The 21,942-nt window shown below is 31.9% G+C and overlaps 1 protein-coding gene across 1 annotated transcript in view; it reads left to right on the top strand.

The window, feature by feature from the left end:
- The window catches only part of Pi3K21B (phosphatidylinositol 3-kinase regulatory subunit alpha), a 29,138-nt gene extending 7,467 nt beyond the window's left edge, over positions 1–21,671 (top strand). Inside the window, exons 2-12 of the mRNA XM_014438764.3 lie at positions 957–1,091; positions 3,726–3,942; positions 5,136–5,321; positions 5,860–5,988; positions 6,551–6,758; positions 7,176–7,418; positions 13,416–13,692; positions 14,943–15,190; positions 17,279–17,455; positions 19,665–19,886; positions 21,270–21,671. Of these exons, the coding sequence (XP_014294250.1) occupies positions 957–1,091; positions 3,726–3,942; positions 5,136–5,321; positions 5,860–5,988; positions 6,551–6,758; positions 7,176–7,418; positions 13,416–13,692; positions 14,943–15,190; positions 17,279–17,455; positions 19,665–19,886; positions 21,270–21,525 (2,298 nt within the window). The 3' untranslated portion in view covers positions 21,526–21,671. The remainder of the gene's footprint in view (positions 1–956; positions 1,092–3,725; positions 3,943–5,135; positions 5,322–5,859; positions 5,989–6,550; positions 6,759–7,175; positions 7,419–13,415; positions 13,693–14,942; positions 15,191–17,278; positions 17,456–19,664; positions 19,887–21,269) is intronic.
- Positions 21,672–21,942: the final 271 nt, after the last annotated feature.

Here is a 21,942-nt window from a genome sequence, read left to right as displayed (position 1 = left end):
CTGCTTTAATCTTTTTAATTTCATTCAGTTTTTTTATTTTTTTATTGAATACTTATATATATATTCAATAAAAGAAATATTAAGAGAAAAAACTGAATGAAATTAAAAAGATTAAAGCAGGTAAATAAATGGAGCATTACAGTGATGAAAAGGAAGGAATCAATTACTGTACAAATAAAGGAATGGTGGGGAAAAGAGGTTTATCAGAATCATTAATTTTGACAAGTAATTATACATAGTTTTCATTAAAGTAATAAAAAATTGGGGTGAAATAACTGAATTTTTTTCACCTGGGTTTTGTCCTAATGGAAGTAGGAAGAGGTGCGGAGCTATTATTTTAGATTCCTTACAAATTATCTCTATTTCCTTCAGTTTGGATTACCTATATTTGTGGTTCTTAACCCGTAGAAGTCTGAGGACCACTAGGCCGGAACTAGAATCATGTGCTGCGACCTAACCCCACTCCTAACTTGAAGCAAAGGGATGTTTTACCTCCCAATCGGAAGATATTTTTAAATTAGGTTGACTAAAACAGCATTTTGAGCCATCTTTATCGTGTATTTACCTGTTAATACCTTTCAGTACACAGTCAAATATCAAATAAGATGGTTAGTAAAACAGTTCTAAGAATAAATCCTCATAAAAATATCTGTTTCTGACCCTCTAGCTGCCTACCTGTGATCTGCAGACCAACAGTTAAGAACTACTGGTCTATGTAATGTTATAATTCGCCTTAATACTTATACATGCGATTCCTGGAGTACTGTTGATGGAACCCATTCGTGATTGTTAAGCAGTGGGCAGGTCAAGATTAAGTTGGTCAGATTATTTTACAAATGACACCAGAATAGTAGGAAAATACCATAATAACAAATATATAATGTCTAATGATTTATAGTTTGATAGTTTTTTTTTATTCAGTATGCTTGTATTCCTATTGCTATATTTTGTTTTAGCCATTATCACAGTGGAGTTCTTCAAATGTCGTTGATTTACTGACTAGTCTCAATCTTTTTCGCTACATAAGTATTTTTAAGTCTAAAAATGTAAAGGGAGCAGATCTTGTGAATATTGATAAGGAGACACTTCTGGTTAGTATTTAACCTGTACTTTTTCTAGTTATTAACTATATGATTTTCATTAATTTTCCATAGTCTAAGTTATTTTTTAAATTTATAAGTTTTAACCTATTTATAAATTGTTACAAAGGATATTTATCTTGTGCAGTGGGATTTGATTTTATATTGTTATGAGCTGATTGTAATAAGCCAATTTGTGAATGTTACTAATCATATTAGGCTTCTAACTGAATTATTAATTATTTTTATTGGGGAAGGAAGGTCGGCCCAGCAATTTTCCATAACAAAATAATCTTTACAACTTTAATTTTATAGTATAATAACATTATGTAAATAACTTGAAAATCAAATTTTTGTATTTTGGATGTATTGAGTAAATCTAATTGCCTCACAAGGTATTGGAAATAAGTTTAATATCTTTAATAGTTATCAGCACATAAACATGGACAAATCATAATTAATTATTACTATTTCATTCCAAATACATACCCAGAAACATAAATGTAAATATTGTGCTATATTACATTAGTCAAATAGATACAAATATCAGATATAATCTCAGTAGTCGCTGGGAGCCAAATCTGGAGAGGTGGTGGGGGAAGCAATTTGAAGTATAATTCATGCAATTTAACCATTGTTTTCATCAACTTGTGACATGGGATATTGTCCTGGTGAAACAGCACTTTTTTCTTTTGTTTGTGGGGCCATGTTTTCTTTAGTTCTGCTCTAAATATATCTAATAATGCCATGTAATATTCACTGTTGATAGTTTTTTCCTTTCTCAAGATAGTTTACCACAAAATTCCAAGCGCGTTCCGAAATATGAATGCCATAATCTTGCTAGCTGACTTTTAGACAACTTTCACAGGCTACTGTCCGCTCAGCTGATGCTCTTTGATTCAGGTGAGTAGTGAATCCATGTTTCATCCATTGTCACATGCCAATGCAAGAAATCCTTTTTATTTCGCTTGAAAAGCTCCAAACAGTGCTATATCGTCGACACGTTGTTTTTCTAGTACGGTGTGTGCAAATGCCGCATCCACTTCGAAACCAACTTACACATGCCCAATCTTTTATGTAAAATTGTAAAATACTACCTTCTAATATCTTGAAGGTGTCAGCTATCTCAATCAATTTCATTTTATGTTTTCTGGAACAACTGCCAATTTTGGGCGACCAGAGCATTCAGCATCATCAGTGCTTGTAGGACCGCATTTAAATTCAGCACACCAGTCAGTAATAGTTGATTTTTCTGATGCTGAGTCCCCATAATGCTGATCAAGCTACTGTTTGGTTTCAACAGTATTTTTTCCCATCAAAAAACAGTGTCTAATCAACACAAAAAATTCCTTTCTATCCGTTGTCTTGGAAATCACAAAACTGGGGTTATTTAAACGACTGTAATCTCTAAACTAACAGTCAGAATGCCATGAAATTTTGACACATACTGTTTGAAGGTCAGTACTATCCGGAAATCACTTGGGTCTGTCAACAATGTTGCCATATATGTGTCAGACTGGGGACTTACTGAGTGATGTGTTCCTCCTTATATATATCCTTTCTAATATTTTTATGCTTTAGATTTACGTTCTTCCACTTCTTATTACTTTCGTTTATATTACTATTTTTGTAATATTGTCTTATTAATTTAGTTATTACTATTTATCACCTATCATCTTGACTGCTTTTCGAGAGGGGGTACGATTTTTATAATTGTAAATAAGTTTGTCAATGATTTTGGGAGGGAAGTTATTGTTTAAAATGATCTGTTTAATACGGAGAGAGTTGTTATCATGGAAGTGGGAATCGGAGAGAGAAAAACAGTGATGAATAAGATTTTTAGTTACGTTAAGTTTATGATGATAAGGTTATTGGGAATGATAGTTTTAAAGTCTGCCGGAGTAAGTTGGTTTTGTGTACCAGTCAGTGGATAAGGTATTGTTGGGGTTTCTCATGAGGAGGTCAAGAAATGGTAGAGAATGGTTGATTTCAGATTCTATAAGTGTAGATTATAGTGTATTTATATATTTGCCGATAATTTAAAAAAACAACAACATAAAAACAGTAGCCTCACTTTTCTACTGCTATTGTTTTTTAATATTAAAACTATATTAACTACTCTTTCCTATCAAATAGAAGTCAACACAGGGAAACTTCGGGAAGCATAACAAAAAGATTTTTGTATGAAAAAGTAGATAATACAGCCATTTTATTAATATAATATATTTTAAAATGGTCAGAAGTTGAAGTTTATGCCTTGATAATCAGCAATAATAGAAATAAATAACTAGAAATTTTAAGACTGAAAATTTGACAATTTAATCTGTGGATCAAGCTTGCCAACTTCCATTCCCATGAAAAAACTGTTATTCTGTTTTATGAGATCATTTGTAACTGAGGGAGTTAAGGTGTCACCTTAGCTATCTCATGACTGCAACAGTACAGGTTGGAATTCCTTCTGGGGGTTTGACTTGTATTTTGTGACAGTACCACCGAATGAAAACTTGACCTTCTCAATCTGGTTAGAATTGGTTGGTTACTTGTAGGATAACCCTCCTCTCCCCCATATGTTAGAACTGACCAGGTAGGAGGTAATTTGAAAAAAAAAAAAAGTTACTCTGTTTTAATGGTTTGTTTGTTTTTTAGAGTATGGGAATAAAGGATGAATTTCACCAAAGTGCTATTCTATTATGCTTAGAAGAATTGAAGACTTTAGAAAACAGCAAACATGATAAACCTCAAGAATCCACCTCTAAATCGTCAAATAATCATCTGTTATTGCCTGATGTTAATCTTAAAAGATGTGAAAAATGTGAAAAATTTTTACGATCTGTTCCAAACAGAAGAGAATATGTGTTCCAAGGTATGTATATATTTTTTTGTGTTAACTATTCCATATTTTTTTCAAATTTTAACATCTAATCAAAGACATGTTTTTATTTAGAAAAATGAAAAATCCTTTCAAACTTGATTACCTTTTATCAAAGACATCTAATTATAATATATAAAATATCCTCTTTTATTTGTCATTTTTATATGTACTTGATAAAATCCTATGGCCTAAAGACCATCTCGTTTCATTAGTTTTACTATACTATTCCATTTTGTATTGCTTTTTATGCAGCAGTTGTCAGAGCACTAACTTTTCTTAATTAGTTTTAATAAAAAAGTGTTAAATTTCAAATCAAAATTTAAAATTGTAGGAAACTTATAGCAATTAAAAAACTTTTACAGTAAAAAAGAAACATTTTTATTTTCAGTTTCTGGATTACTTATATTTCTTAAATGTATTAGATCATCTTCTCTATTAGATCATTTTCTGTAACACTCTGCTCATGAGATTTTATTAATTCATCATTTTATTTTATATTGTCAAAACTTTTACTTTCATTTTGAGTAAATTCCAGATTCTCTTCTACTTGAATCAATCATAATACTTATCAATTGATTTTAGCATGCAGTTTTTTGCTGTTTTGAATGTTTGATTGATTGATATCACAATGTTATTTTTTTTTTATAAAGTCCTTAATTCATTTTTAAAAAATACTTATGTGGAGGGCTCTAAATATAGCTATGATGATTTTGATAGTTTTGTATAAGGTCTACTTATTGTCATAGTCTAATGCAATAATTAATTAAGTAATAATTAATTTAATTAATAAGTAATTAAGTAATAATTAATGTAATTGATTAGTGATTAAGTAATAATTAATTCCTAGTACGTCATCCACAGTCAACTATCTTTCATAATTAATAATTAATTAAGTATAATATTTTTTCTAATTCCTAAATAAACAAGTTATATATAAAATGATGGGTTTTCCCCCTCATTGTAAGAAAATTGTATCTCTGGTTTAAATAATTTTCTGTAGCTTGGATTTGTTAGACTTTATTAGGAAAAAAGATATATTAAAATATTTCTTTGTAAAATTGGTTACTTTCCTTTATGTTGTATTGAAAATATATTAAAAATTTCTAATATTCATTTGCAATTTTATCTCAAACTCATTGAGATGTTATGAGTTAAAAAATATATATATTTATTTATTTTTCCAGTTTTTGGGTTAGCTCTGTGTATTCAGTTTCAACCCAATGAATGTGCTGCACCTATTGTTGTTATTAAATGCACACAAGAAATTGAACGATGTGCAAGAAATGTTCATACTCTTGATCTTTTCAAGCTATATAGATGTACTGTTGAGTCTGATAAAATAGCTGGTTTACGAGATGCTATTAATGAAGGTTTGATTTCCATTGCAATTTTATTTATAATTTTTAAATTATCATCTGTCAATCTGTAATTTCTTAAAAATATTAAGTTCCTTTCTCTGATAAAAATTATTTAATATTCATAATTTATTATTATTTTTAAAAATGCTTATTTTAATCATCAATGAAGATCCCAATTTTCTCATTTATGACTTACCATGTTTCTTTGTTTTAAATATTATGTTTACTTTCCTTCAACAATTTCCTTTGGTTTTATGTTATTTACAATTGTTATAAAAAAATCAATAAAATTATTTTAGTAAAACATTAGTCTTCTGCTTATTAGTCTTAAATATTTGAAACAAAACTATTTCAATATTGTTCATGATTTTATTAAATTATAAAATTATATTATCTTTAGTTAAGTCATTAATAGCTTATTATATGGTTACACCTGTCTATGTTCCATTGTAAAATCTATTATTTTAGTAGTTAATGATAGATACATAATCATCTCTTTTAAAAATGTTAGTAATGTTTATTCATATTGTTACTTTTTTTATGCTTTTAGATTTGTCAAAAATTGAATGGAGTAGTTATGATCCCAACATTTTGGCTACACTATTGAAGAAATTCTTAATAGAGTTACCTGATCCAATAATACCAGTGCAATGGTATGACAGATTTTTGGAGGCATCTCGTAAGTAATTAATTTCACAGTTATTAATTTCAAATTATTGTAATATTTTACATTCACTGATCTATCTTTGAAATACTCAATATAGGGAAGTATTGCAATCCTCAAAAATTTTGATTATGATTTTTCAATGTTAATAAATTTCAAACTCCCCTGGGTCCAAATAATAATAAAATCTTGCAAAATGGTCTGTATGTTGTACCGCCTTTTTTCCCCAATTCCCCTATAGATAGTAAAAAGCAATATAGGAGTACAACAAAATATACCTAAATAAATGTCAGTATATTTAATAAAACTAATTAAAATTATCGACTATCCAAAATCCAGGAACACAAAAAAATTATAATCTATTTACAAAAATAAGTGTTTACTTTTTGTATTTTTCATAGTACAATGTGTATATATTCTTCACAGTAGGCTACCTCTGCTATTTCTACTCTAGGAAAAACAATTTTCTGTCTAGGAAAGACAATTTTTTGTTTATCATTGTTTCACTTCTATTATTATCCAGTAATGCCCATTTTCAACTGTTACTTTGTTATATTATTGCTTGTTTTTGCTATAGGTATAAGGAATGATGAGCAGTGTGGAGCATTTCTGTGTCATCTAGTTCAAGAGCTTCCAATCCATCACAGATCAACATTAACTTTTTTAATGGCACATTTATGTCGGGTGTGTAAATTGCAATATGCTCGTGGCTTTCGAGAACCTCCCATATCACTTGTTCAAGTTTTGTGTCACATTTTCCTTCGCCCACCATGGGAAAGAATAATGTAAGCAATTTATTTCCCTATCTCAATGTTACTTCCTCCACACTTGGCGCCTTATTGGTTCCCATCTATGAGAGTGCAGTAGAACCCTGCTTATCCATCCTGGTGGGCACCAAGACCTCACCAGTTGAGCAGGAGAGCAATATTAAAACAATTTATTATAATTTCTTTAGATTCATGGTTTAATTTAAGTGCACAAATGATCTACAAGTTTATAATTGTTGTCACAAAGTCATTTATTTGTTTTGTTTTACAGAATATAGTATTTTTTTCTGAACTGTATTCATTTTATTTGTACTGCTAGTTCATCTGTAGAGCTGGTCGAGTGGGGTTCTACTGTATTATGTTGTAGTAGTTAAAGTAGTTATTCTACTACATGTTAGAAAACCAATATAAAAAATGAGTAAATTTTTTTTTCAGACAAGTGGTGTATAATACAGAATCTCACATGCGAATAATGGAATTGCTACTCATTCATGGAGAATGGGGAGAATCCCTTCCCGATTTCTGTGTTGTACCGTCTCTTCCTCCACGAAAATTTTCCAATGCCAGGACAAGTGCAACACCTCATCCAATTGAACAGGTTTCCATTTCTACACTCAGTTCATCTGAAAATTCTCTTTCCTTGCAAGATGCTGAGTGGTATTGGGGTGACATAACCAGGTGCTTTTCCATTATTATTGTTTTAGTCTATCTTTAATGTTTATAGTAACTTAATACTGTTAAAACTACCTTTGATGACATGTAATAATAAAAATTAACATTAAGTAAAGCTACTAACTGTTACACTGTATTTGTCAGACGGGCTTTATTGGGTTCGGTACATCTATAGATATACATTCGATCAGCTGATCTACTCAGTCAGCTGACATTGAAGTAACAGCTGACTGTAACTCCTCCCTCCCCCCGCCAGTTTACAAACAATCATCGTTAACTTACACTGTATAATATAATAACATATAAAAAAAATTGTGAAAAACTATTTACAAAAAAAAAAAAAATCCTATACCAATACCATAAAAACTCATAAGCACACCAAAAGTAAATGCTATGTACATAAATTAAACTTAGAAATAAAAGAAAAGGACTCCTGGTATAATAAAATGAACCATATAAAATAAAAAATTTACAAAAGTCACAAATATACTAAAAAGTGGATCAAAAATATAGAAAAAAGTGGATAAATAACTACATTTCTAGTGGAGGCGATTTGAGAACACTCCAGTCTCTATATTGTCATTGACGGAAGTTTTAACTGTTCAAGATGGACAGTTTTCCTCTTTTTAGGTTCTCGGATACTTTCTATTGTAACAATATTATTTTCCCTAATTATCATCCTGAATGGGCCCTTGTATCACTGTATCTCCTTACTCCTGTTAGAATCCAAGTTTCTATATACGATTGTCCTTTAAACATCCTGTCTGTGACCTTTAAATTTTCCTGCACCACCCTCCTGGTTTTTTCCTTTTTGATTCTTTTCTGTGCTTTCTCCCATAACTTTTTCGAGCAATGTGGTTATTCAGTATTTCCTTCCTGTCAGCTGTCGTGCCCTTATAGTCCTCCCAGTGTCCGTGAAGCTCAAAGAGGATCTCAAATAGCAAAAACCCCGTAACTGCATGTCAGGAATGATTATATTCCGCAATTGCCTTAGGCATAGCCATGTCCGGTTCTAGTCCCTGGTCGACCTGATATAATCGAAGATGGTCACTCAGCATGCCATGCAGCCGCTCTATGCCCCCTCTACTCTTAGGGTGCCCTGGTGTGTTGAGATGCTATATTACGTCAAGGTCCTTCATTTCCTTTCGAACCACGGCATTATCAAATTCTCTGCCTGAATCTGATGAAATGCGCTCAGGAACTCAGTAGAATTGAAACCACAAGTGGAGAGCTGCCAATACTGCTTCTGAAGACCTGTCCAAAACCTGGAGCGCCATTGCCGCTGTATTGAAGAGGTCAGTCATGGTCAGCCATTTGTACCCCTTTCATGTAAATGTGTCAATTTGTAAATCTTTGAGCAGGCATCTGTGGAAGGTGTCTTCTGTCTTCTTTTAGACGGATGTTTGTCGTATTTAATGTGTAGACAATCCTCGCAGCTTCTTACAACCTCTGAAAAAGTCTTCATCTCCCACTAAAAGTATCTTCTCTTTAAGGCCTACATAGTCTCAGGGATTCTATGATGATTTGTCTTACCCTGATGATAGGCTAGGGTGACTTCTCGTAGTTGTTCGTCTTCCAACAGGGTTTCTACCATAAGTTTATAACGGAGGAATGTCCTGTCCATTAATATTTGAAAATTATGCCATAGCTGCTTGATCTTCTCCCAAACAGTTTCATTCCCAACATACATGTGATACTTTTCTCTAGGCTTCGAAGCATTATTCAACGCTTTTCAGATCTGGTCATTCTTCACACCTGGCTGTGACCAGATTGTCATTATTTTACTTCTCCTGTACTCACTATACTTAATTTGGTCAATCCGGTGGTTTTCGTCTTCCAAATAATTTGTCTCTTCTTGTCGTTAATTATTTCCTTTATATCTCCTGGTCTTGCATCTGCTGAACTCTCGTTATTCGACAATTTTTTCCTATCATCTTCTGCTTCATCCTGTTCTTCCTCTCTAGGCTTCCATTCCTGCAGAAACTGTCTCCTGACACTGGATGATTCCCCAGCCTCCTCTACTGCATTTACTGTTATTGCTCGTGACAACCAATCAGCTGCTACATTATCTTTTCCTGGTTTATATATGATTTCCATATTATACTGTCCAAGAAGCTCCTTCCTACACATAATCCTTGCCGAAGACTCTTTCAACTTTCCCACCCATTGGAGAGGCCTGTGGTCAGTGTATACTCTAAACCTTCTTCCTAATATACAGAGCCTAAACTGGTCAACAGCCCACACTATTCCCAAGAGCTCTCGTTCTAGTGTACTGTATCTGGTCTCAGTCTCCGTCAGGCGTCTACTGGTGTACACCTCAGGGCGATCTCTCCCTTCACTCTCCTGAGACAACACTGCTCCCAGCGTATACTCACTCGCGTCTGTTGTGATTGTGAATTGGTGAGTAAAGTCTGGAAACACAAGCACCTGCTCCTGCTGCAGCTTCTCCATACACTACCTGATGTTGTCTTCCACAGTTGGAGTGATCATCACTTTTAGCCTTTCTTCAGTAGATTGTTAAGTGGGACGAGGTGCTCCGCCATTTCTGGCACAAATCTCCTGTAATAGTTCAAAGTTCCCAACAACCTCTGAAGTCCCTTCAAATCTCTAGGCAAGGCCATTTTCCCTATGGCCACAACTTTATCTGCATCGGGTTTCTCTCCCTCCCAGAAAATCGTGTGACCCAAAAAACTTATTTGTTCCTACCCCAATGATGATTTGTCTCCCAACAGTTTGAGTCCAAATTGTCCGATTCTATGGAAAACACTGTGTAAATGTTGCACATATCTATTCTCGTTCTTACTAAACACTAGTAGATCATTCATATAAATCTGGCATACAGATTCGTCAATTCACCTTAAAAATTTGTCCATTAGGTGCTGACAGGTTATGGGAGCATTTTTGAGTCCAAACGGTATCCTTGTAAATTCATAGTGGCCCCTCTCGAATGTGAATGCCGTCCAATGTGCTGAATACCTTTGCCCCGCTCAGCCTGTCCAAAATGTGTTCAAATCTGGGGATCGGATACTTCTCATCTATGGTATTATTGTTGAGCATCTTATAATCTATCACCACCATGTACTTTTCGGTAATTCCACCAGGCGTGCTCTTTTTTTTTACTGCCCACAATGGACTATTGTATGGGGGTGTACTATCAATAATTATTCCTTGATATTTTAAACTTTTAAATTTCCCAGATGTGGTGATGCAGCGCCTGTGGGTATCTCCTCTCTTTCACATACGTGATCTTGTCTTGTTAAGTATGATCTCATGGACTGTCTTCCCAGTTGCCCCATACATGTCTCCTTTGGTACATGTATGGGCACTGTTTGGCTATTTGTCCCTCATTTCTGCATTCAAAACACCTTGTGCATGGACAGTGGGCTACTAAGTGTCCTACTTTCCCACAACCATGGCATTTTCTGTCCTCACAGCACCCGCTGCTTCTTGGTTTTATTTGCCTCCTTTCGGTGGTTGCAACTCTTTCCTTTCCACTATGACAGTATTCATTTCTTCTCCATGGAACTGGATTAGTCCTTGGTTGATTGTAAGCAACTCTCATCCATCAGGTTTCTTCTATTTCCATGTGGGACTCTTCCTCTCTGGCGCTGGCATTAATTAGTTCCTGCATGTTCGAAGGAGCATTCTTTTGGCATTCCCTTCTTCCCTAATTTTTGCCAACTGAATCTTTAGTACATTGGATAGGAATTACATCTGACCTTGTACCTGGATTGTCTCCATCATCTCTCTGAGTTTATCGGCGATTCTGTTGTAACATGCCAGGAGTTCTGCAGCATACTGCCCAATACACTGTCTCAGTTTCTTCATCTTCCTAATCATCATAAATATGTCCTCTTCTGGGGCCCACCGTTCTCCAAACGCCTTCTTCAATTTTGCCTTGATCACACTCTAGGGTGTCTCCTCATCTGCTTGAATCTGATTAAGGATGCTCCTCTTTACTCTGCAGACGACCGCTGCTTTTAATGTCTCCACATCTTCACTATCAAGTAGATTTTCGATAGACTTCACTACAATTTGGCTTACTAGTCGGTCACTACCTTTAAATGGTGATTTAATTCTCCAGTCTCTCCGGTAAATTTTTCTAAGTCTGACACCTTCCTCAGGTCCTTGGCAGTTGCCATACGGACCTTAATCCATTCTTGCATTGTGGCATGAGCTTGCGCTAAAGAGACTTCCGGTAGTGGTTGAATCTCTCTAAAGGTCGGTTGACTACACCTTGTGGTAGGTTGTTTTGGTTCCAACCTTCTAGGTTCAGAAATGCTACTTTCACGATTCCAGCAACAAAATCAAAACAAAAAAAGATTCTTCTTGAAAACAAAAATTACTCCGGTATCTAAATCCTGGGTTTCGGCACCACTTATTTATCGGCGAGAGCGAAATGTTTAAAAAAGAGAAAAGGGTATAAGATATAACATGCTTGAACTTCTGTAACAGACTGGCTTTATTGGGTCAGCTGACTGTAACTTATATATACATACACTGAATTTTAATGACCTCAGATATAATGACGAGTATTTCTGGACCTGTGATTTTCAGAACTTTACTTTTATTAACATATATAAAAATCACAGTTATAATGACAGGTTGTTAAATTGACCAGTCATCATCCAAATAAAGCAGTTAATTTGTGTCTGGTACAATAATTAATTTTTAAAAATTCCTATTTCACATTTACATGATGAGTACCGTGATTGGTTATAATGACAATTGGCTATAATGACCAGATATGACGACTGGTCCTTTGAAGGTTGTTATAAATAATGCCTAATGTATACACTATATTGGTATATAATTAAAGTAGTCCATGTATAGTTTAGTCTAATTAGGTTTTTTGCACCAATTAAATCAGACAAAATGATTTTAATCCCCTTAAGGCATTCAAAATTAGACCAATATATGTTTGCAACTGTTCTTGAAATGAACCAAACATTTAAGAGCCAAAGAAATGCAAAATTTTGGTACTTGTCAGTTTTTGGGTTGTAATATCTGAGTGCATTGCCCAGAAAATTTTACTCTTACATACATTAAAGAATATTGAATTCTGCATTGATTGAGTACTTAACATTATAAAATTGGTCTAAAAATCACTATTAACACTAAATTTGGTGTTCTACTATTATTAATCAAAATACTTTAGAGTTAAGGACACCTATTTCCGTAGTATAAACGTTTTAATGCCACTCACTTCATTGAATTTCATGGTAAAGTTGGAAAAATTGTAATTTTTGTACTGTCAATTTAGACTATATTCTAGGACCAAATTTTTAATGTTAGGCATTCATTAATATTATTTAATTTATGTAGAAGTAAAATTTTTCGAGTGATGCACCTTCAGATGTTACTAGCCAAAATCTGAAAAAAAAGTTCCAATATTTTGCGGTGTTTTGGTTACTGAAGTTTTGATCAGCAGTTATGTTAGGTGAAGGAGCAGCCTTAAATATTTCCTGGTTCTCCTTCTGGATTCGCTACCTTGGGAAGGTACCTTGGGTGTGGATTATAGTTTACCTTTGTCTTCAGTGATTGGGATTTTAAATTGTGTTGTATTAGTGTACCTATCATACTTCAGGCTGTATAAATACAATCCCAAACTTCATCTTTAAAAATAGAGTTCTAAAATCAGACAAAGAAATTAATTTGTGTCAGTCTGATTTACAATCTATGATGCTACCTATAACACAATAGATCTTTAGTTGCACTTGGGTTTCAAGAAGATCCTCTTCATACAGGACAAATAGAATCACAAGAAAAGAAATACTTAGTAAATTTTATTTTCATATAGGGGCTTTTGCGACTAAATGTTCCATCTTTATTTCTAGTGTGCCATTGAAAATTCCATATTTTATTATATTGTGCAACAAAACCTACCTATATTACTGCAACCATATCAGTGTAAACTTATATTTTTTTTAGAAAGGTACATTATCTTTATTTTGTTTCTTTTTTAGTTTTAATGATTTATTTTGTTTATATTTTCTATTATAGGAATGAAGTTAATGAAAAACTTATGGATGCACCTGATGGAACTTTTCTTGTTCGTAATGCATCCAGTAAAGCTGGTGAATATACATTGACTTTAAGAAAAGGAGGTAGCAACAAATTAATAAAAATCTCACACCGCACTGGAAAGTATGGTTTTACAGAACCTTATAAGTTCAATACAGTGGTGGAATTAGTGAATTTTTACAAAGGTGTCTCATTGTCTCAGTATAACAGAACTTTAGATATAAAGCTTCTGTATCCAGTTTCAAGATTTCAGCAGGTACTTTTTTTTTTTTTTTTTTAGCATGAATTTTTATCATGATGTGATACCTGTGTGTATTTGTATTTGTTTATGAGTTATTGAATGGATTTGTATTCATCTTATATTTATCAAATCATAATTAATTTATGATTTACCATTGCTTGTTTAGTTGATTTTTCTGATTTTCTTTTCAAATTAGTGGAGATTAATTTAAATTTCCTTTTTAAAATACTACAAAAATATGATGAAATATCTACTGATTATTTCCTGAATTCACCCATTAACAAAATATTTTCTGAAAATTATTAGTTCTATAATTATTTAGTTTTAATGCATTATTTATTAGTTAATTCATATAATACTCCAGTGAAACCTCTCCTAACATATACTTCTCTCCAGTGGACACCCCTCAACATGAGGATTTAATGTATTGAATAAACTAACGATAAAAACAGACTGAAGATGGAGTTGAATTAATCAACAAAAATATTTAAATCTTAGTTTGTTGACAAACAGTGAGTAGCAATGATATAACTAATCACTAATGTCTTTTGATCTCTCAGTTCAAAACAGTTATTTTTAAGACTATTGTAGTATATAGTGTAAGCCTGCGCCACCCTCCCTTCTATCTTCCTAACTTGTCACTTTCAGTCTGTATATTCAAAGAAGCTAATATATACTTGCCACACATTTTTGGGTTTTAACTTAACATATATTGCCGTAATCCACATAAAATCTCTTAATTTTACTGTTTCATGTTGCTAATTATTTATAAAAAATTTGCATAGAATGATTAATTATCAGTGATCAATTTTATGTAGGCCAAAAATGTTTGATCTGTGAGATCAACTCAACTCCTATTAGTATATAGAACGTGATCTGAGGGATCACTGTGAGCCGAAAGACATGGTTTTAGACTATCTACTCGTAATTTAGGTTAATGATTTAAGTGTTGTGATTTTTTTTTTTTTTTTTTTACCGGGAGCATAGAACATAAAATTGTGAGAATGAACTTCATTATTTCAGATTAATAAACTTGTTTTGATACATTCATTTACTTATTTTTAACTAGTACTTGTTTACTTCTACTAAGTGAATACCTCTCAGTAATGGACAAATCCATCAGAACCATGGCTGTCCATTGTTTAAGAAGTTTTACTGCTAAATATATCTTGTAGAATTTTTAATGATAGTATTACTTTTTTAGTTTATTATATTTTTCAAAATATGGATTAATTGCATAGTATGATATTTTCATTATATTTTAGGAGGAAGAAATTTCAAACAATAATGATTTAGACAAAGTTGGAGCTAAATTGGTAGAATTAAATGAAGAATACTATAGCAAGACTAAAACTTATGATGATTATTTTGAAGATTTTACTGCCACATCAAAAGAAATACAACTGAAGAGGCAGGCACTTGATGCCTTTAAAGAAACAGTCGCTATGTTTGAAGAACAAATTAAAATTCAGGAAAAATACAAAATTGAAGCTCAGCCTCATGAAATTAAAAGGTTGCTATAATATTTTTATTGTTTGGATTTATGCCTTGGCTTTTTCTTTTAAAACTCTTATCCCACTATAAAAAAATTAAAATATTTTTTATATCATTAATAAAAAAAAATTGGATGTATAAGAATTCACATTTCTTCTATTTAAAAGTTTTCTTTAGTTCATATATTAGTTTTACCTGATCTATCCTTTTTCTTTTAGGTCTTTCAGACTTTTTTCCCTAGCTTTGGCTGGATTAATTTTCTGGATTTTATTTTTAATCAATTTTAACTTTAGTAATTTATCTTATGATTTTTATTAATCCTATCTTATTGAAAGAAAAAAAAAAAGAAAAGTTAACAACAAAACCAAATGACTTACATTTACTAAAATAAATAAGTAACTTCTGATATATATATATATATCAAATTGTTATAATTATGTAAGGCCAACCAAGCCGATATGGTTGTAAATAAAAATATATACCTTTTCATTTAGGTTTCAACAGATTTTAGTGAAGAAAGGTGTGCTAACAACAATATGCATTGAAATATCCTTCCTTAGCATTCAATTTGTACTTATGCGCAAACTCAAAGTGGGGGCATTTCAAAATGGTGACAATTGAAAGAGAAAATATGTAAAAATTGTATTATTAGTATAACTAGGAACCATTCACTAGCTGAAAAAATTCACAATGTTTTTTGTCTTCATATGTGTAATTTATGTAGATGATTAATTTCAACAACACATTAAACTACACACAGTTCCAAAATGCTAGCCATGGAAAGTTTTAAAACCAAGGAAGATGCACTTTAGCATACAGTACACTCGAGGATGTGAGGTTTAAAGCACAAATGAAATTTTACAACCTCTAGATGCTAAAAAACAACAACAGACAAAAATTCAAAAGAGGGGATCGCATCAACTCACTATAAATTTATTTCCTTCCAACAGTGTACTGTTATATATATAATTTTAATTTGAGAAAAAGATGAAGAAAAAAAATAAAATAGTTATAATGACAACAATAGAAATAGATAAATATAGAATTTATAACAGGAAGCCCTGTAGTAACTTGGGCTTCAGTCTTCGGGGTGAGGTTGGATTTTCTAAGTTGTAAGTTATTGCTCCTTTAACTGCCAGTCACTGGGAGTGGAATTTTATGAATCGTTTTTTAATGAAGTCATCTGTTGATTCCATTGCACTTTTTTACCTTTAAAGATTAGTTCCGGTGGAACCTAATAGATTACTTTTAAAATAAAAGGTCCTCTAGTTTATTTTAGGTTTATTATCACTTCTCAGATCTCATATTGAAGATGCTATACTTTTCACCACCTTCAGATGTTATTTTCCCCTTAACATGTAGAGAGTAGATGGAACAAGTTTTATTACTGAAAGTTACATTTGCATTCATATGAAATTATGGATTTAACCACACTTGTAATTTTTCACGAATTTACCTTTTCCTTTTTAGCTATTGTAAACATTGATAATCCAATGATTTTTATAATAAATTGTATTGTAGAAAATGAGAATTAGAGGATTTTAAACAGACATTTTTTCAATGTAATTTTCTCAATTCTCCAAATCCACTGGTTTCAACACTAGAGGGTTGTCTAGTATGGGGCTCTGAGACCTCATGGAGTCTTGCTGTCCCCTATATATGAGGAGGGAGCTTGTTTCCTAGCTGATTATTTATGTGTCTGGCTGATTGAGATTTTCAATTTTTTGTTCTTAATTATTTTTTACTTCAGTAGTTTTAATATTTTTATCTTAATTACATGATATGAATCTTGGCACTATTATTTAGTGCCCATAAGTGGCAGAATGTGGCGCTGTTCAATAAAGATATTATAATAAAAATAAAAAGTTCTCAAAATGGCTTACAGCAGAAGTATTGTATATCTTCTATGTTCATAAATAGAATTTTTTTAGTGGCTCATTTTAGGGGACTTGCTTATTTCATTATAAATAAATTAATTTCATATGTAAAATTATATTAACTGTTATATCAGCATATAAAGTAAACAGTAATAATGATATTTTCAGTTTTTAGCACTTTTTATTTTACCATAGAATATTATTTACAATTTATTAATTTTTTTTTATAGTTTTAATGAAAATTCTGAGATTCTGAACCAGAGACTCCATTCTTTAAAAGAAAGTAAATTACAATTAGAGGAAAATTTGAAACAACAAGTAGCATATAACAGAACTCTTGAAAGAGAAATGCACAGATTAAAACCTGAAGTTATTGAATTGTTTAAACAAATTGAGAAACATAAAGCGTAAGTATAATTACTTCAAAATCATTATTTACTGTTCTATGTTATTTATATATTCTTGTGTACACACATGAGTACATTGATACATTGTGTATTAGGGATTTGCGAGTGGATATTCACATATATTTACTTTTAAAATTATAAGTACGTGCGTATGAGTATATATTAAAAAAAAATTTAGTTGCCTCATATAAGAGTTAATTATTTAAAAGTACTAACATTCTGCTTACAATAAAGGATATAATATTTGCAAAAGATCATTGCTTTTACCTTGATTTCATACAATATTAAGAAAATTCAATGAGATAAAAAATAAAAAACATTTTATCCCGTCAAGCTGGATATAGGTGCACTGAGCATCTGATTTGATACACAAATATCGAGGGCTGAAACCCTTCAAACAAAATTGATCTATCCTTTAAACAAATTACGCTTGATTTTATATTTTAAGACCATGAGACACTTCATATTTTCCCTCAATCTTTGTAAATAGCTAAGATATGGAAGTATAGTTCCTCTAATCACTACCATTTTGAAACAAAATAGTGGATAACAATGAAGGATTATCCTGGGGTGAACTATGACTTTTTTTTCTACTTTTGAATTTTTAATAAATATTATGAAAACTACTGCTCCTGTGAAAATAAACATTAATTATGCATAGTTTTCATTAAAGTAATAAAAAATTGGGATGAAATAACTGACTTTCTTCTCCTCTTGGGCTCTTGTACTAGAAGGAATGTGAAGTTAAAGCCACTAAGAATCAGAAATGTCAGATTTACATAATCGGATTTTCCAGTACTTTTTTTGGTTTTATATAAAGTTGAGATCCAGGGTTTCATTGGTGTATGCCCCCTGTAGCAGGGTTATTTATTTATTCCACCTTACCCTGCCCTGTCGAAGAGACGAAGGGGGATGACAACGTAAGCGCTGGGCTGATAAAATAACAAAACAGTGTGGCAGTTCATTATGGATAAGGCATGCTCAAGATAGGGAATTGTTGAAAACTAAATGCCTGCAACTCCAGTTTTAAAGTTTTAAGGCTAGTCTCTGCTAAAAAAAGACCCTAATCTTCCACACGTATATAATAATTTTTTTGTTTTTTAATTTTTTTCCTAAGAATGATATATTTTTGTATTCACATATAAATAAAGACCTATTATTATTGACCTGCCCTGTGGGTAATACAGGCATGCAGCTGCAGATTTATTAACAATGGCTGCAAATTTAACAATTTTTTCCCCATAGTTTGTCATTATCTTCCTATTGTATGTCCATTGTTTGTTATTCTCTTCTTATCCCTCTTCTGCTCCTCCTCTGCCTCATGGCCTTCCTGGGACCAGTCCTCTTCGCCCCAGGTTGAAGTGGGCAGGCCCCACTGAACTTTTCTACTCGTACACAAAACGTTTGTACTTGTAATACAAGTAGTTATATTCAGTAACCAGCTGAGGGAAATAATTCTCTATAAATCATAGAGCCCAGTTTCCCTCAGCAGTTTAGTTATTTGTGCCTCAAAGGCAGTGCAAACAACAATTATGTGCTCAGCAGTTTCTGGCACACCACAATGGGGGCATTGGAGGTCGATATCCATTCCATGGCACTGAAGCTTAGCTTGAAAGCCCCTATGCTTCATCAGGAATAGGGAGATCCAATTGACTAGGAGGACCCATTTTGCTTTGAACCACCATGACCAGACGGTAGGAAAGTACTTCCTTAAGGTAGATCCATGCAGGGTCATCACCCACTGCCAGTTCTACTCTGTCGTGTCCTGTACAATGATTTTCTATTTCCTGGGATTCTCCTCAATTCCACTCTGGATATTTTCTGGCAAACCTGCTGTGCTATCTTGCTTGAAAGTATATATTAACATCTCTCCTCGCGGTAGAAGGCCGAGTGGAAGCCCTCCTGCTAAGACTTGCACAATATTATCAAATAATTACCATTATTGTACTAACATAAGCTGCTCCTCCAGGGAATAATAATTGATTTAAGAAAAATTATATGTTTTCTAATAAGCAGCCAAATATCTCTAAATTTTAATCTCTTTTTTCCATACTATTTTGAATAAAATTTCAGCATACATTCAGGGTGACTGAAGTAAAGCACAGAGCCGGCTCTGATGTAAACAAGAAACATTTCTTAATTTTAATTTATTATTTTTTTAATAAATGTTATTTAATTGTTAAATAGGATTATTGAATATGTTTTACAGATGGCTTCTTTCTCGTGGTATAAAAATGCAAAGTATTAAACAGTTACTGAATGGTGGCTCTGGAATTTGTGAGCAAGAAACAGAATGCCCCCATAATGATGAATCTACTTGGTTACTTAAAGAATGTTCTAGAAACAAAGCTGAACAACTACTTACTGCTACTAAAGATGGAACTTTTTTAGTTAGGCCTAGTAGAACTGGGCAGTATGCATTATCAATTACGTAAGGAACTATTATTTCTTTTCTAATAATTATTAACTAAATGGATGATACTGTCATATTTATTTTTTGTAATTAATCATTATTCATGTTAATGAGTTTCATTATTCATGAATTTATCTCTTTCATAACTAAGGCAGTTTTAATGATGAATTGTGCTTATATGAGTTATATTAGTCACTATCACTGCTTGGAGATTTTTGTTTGTCATGGGTGTGATTCTTGTGAAATAAACGGAAAAAATTAGTATATTTAACTAATTATTACTATATTATAATTATATTTTAAGTTATAATTTCTTAAGACCTTTTTTTATTCAGTTCTAATTAATGTCAAATTAATTTTATGAGGAGAAGATGGTTGGGTGTGATCAGTAATGAAACACAAATTAGTATAACTTATTTATTTATAGATTACTAATTTAATATATTCATTAACTGATTGTTTGAGAGTGATTTACATTAATAATAATACCAACTTCAATGATCCAATTTACTCTCAAGTTTTTATTTTTAAAAACCTCCAATGTTTCTCCCTTAGGCCATTTTCAAGTAGACAACTTCAATCATTTAATAGTCAAAATTCATTTAAAATATCTTTCTTTTTAAGGTTAATTGCCCTTGTCATGTATAAACCACACTATCTTAATACAAAAACTATCCCTTAAAAAATGTTTTTATGTTCTAATTAAATTTTAATTAGAATTATGTATCTTTGTATTCATATGATCTGTCAAAATTGCCCATAAACATTAGAAGTCATGTTTCTGACAATTATGTTCCGGTCTAAGAAGTTGGATTAGAGTTCTATAAAATTGAACTATTGAATCATTATCAAAACCATGGTCTGTTCATAAAATTTCAAGACTAATCTTTTCTGTACTAGAGAAGGGCGCAGCGCAGACAGGTTTCACTTTCACTTCACAGGTTCAAATTATTTTTAATTTGATGCCTTCTCAATCTACTCTTTTCAAGCTGCAATGGTATTGACAAAAAAGAAAGAAATTAGAGGAACATATAAAGTTACTACTACAATGAGGTCAAAAACTAAAGAAATTAGGAGCTTTCCTTTATAGTTCAAAATCGTTCTTAAGGATAAACAAATTTTGAGGGACAGGATGAGTTTATTTACGGCATACTCATTTTTTCCTGAGGTGTTTAAGTGATGCTTTGTATCTGCCACAATTATAAATTACATACTTCTATAAACTGCCACAGTAAATTTAAATTAAAAGAAAGAAAAATTATTGTGGTATGATTTAATTGAAAATTTTGTAATCGTGATCAACAATCCGTGTCCAGTTGTTTTTTCTTTATATTGTTGTATTAAAAATTTATCTTTGAACAAGTTTTTTATCTAAATCTGTGATTTTTTTATTTTTTCCAGATGCAATGGCACTGTGAATCATTGTATTATTTATGAAACTGAGCGAGGTTATGGATTTGCTGAGCCATACAATATTTATGAATCTTTGAAGGCTCTTGTATTGCATTATTATCAAAATTCTCTTGAAGAGCATAATGATTCACTTAATACTACCTTAGCTTATCCTGTATTCGCTGATAATGCAAAAAGAGAAAGTACTGAAGAAAAGCAGGTTTCCAGTGGAAATCATATTAAAAGTTTCAGTTCTATATGTTGAAGCTAATTCAAAGGGAAGTAGAATCTAATAGTTCAGATCTCTTTTTTTTTTTTATGTACAAAAGTTTTGGAAATAGTTATGTGTGCAGTACCTGTAAAATCAAACTTTTCAGTGTTGTTTAAGTAATAGACAATTACACTTTATAATATAACTATTTTAATATGTGATAGGGCGTTATAAGTCCATTATGTGATAGAATGTCTCAGTGAAATACTATTTGTTAAATGTTAGATACCCGAGTTTATATGGCTGTAAGAATGAATGTATGTTTTCTTTAAGTCTCTGTTAATAAATTGTTTTGTTTGCCTATTTAAAATAGAGTATTTAAAAAAAAATTATTAATTATATGTCAAGTGTGTATTAAATTCTTTTTTTGGATGTTATAACCTTAAATGTTATTTTTTTAACTGTCTAAAT

The sequence above is a fragment of the Halyomorpha halys genome, unplaced genomic scaffold (assembly GCF_000696795.3).
Source record: "Halyomorpha halys isolate HHAL.00 unplaced genomic scaffold, Hhal_1.1 Scaffold66.1, whole genome shotgun sequence".
NCBI lineage: Eukaryota > Metazoa > Arthropoda > Insecta > Hemiptera > Pentatomidae > Halyomorpha > Halyomorpha halys.
The sequence above is the reverse complement of the archived record's forward strand: the minus strand, read 5'-3'. Positions and strand labels throughout refer to the sequence as shown.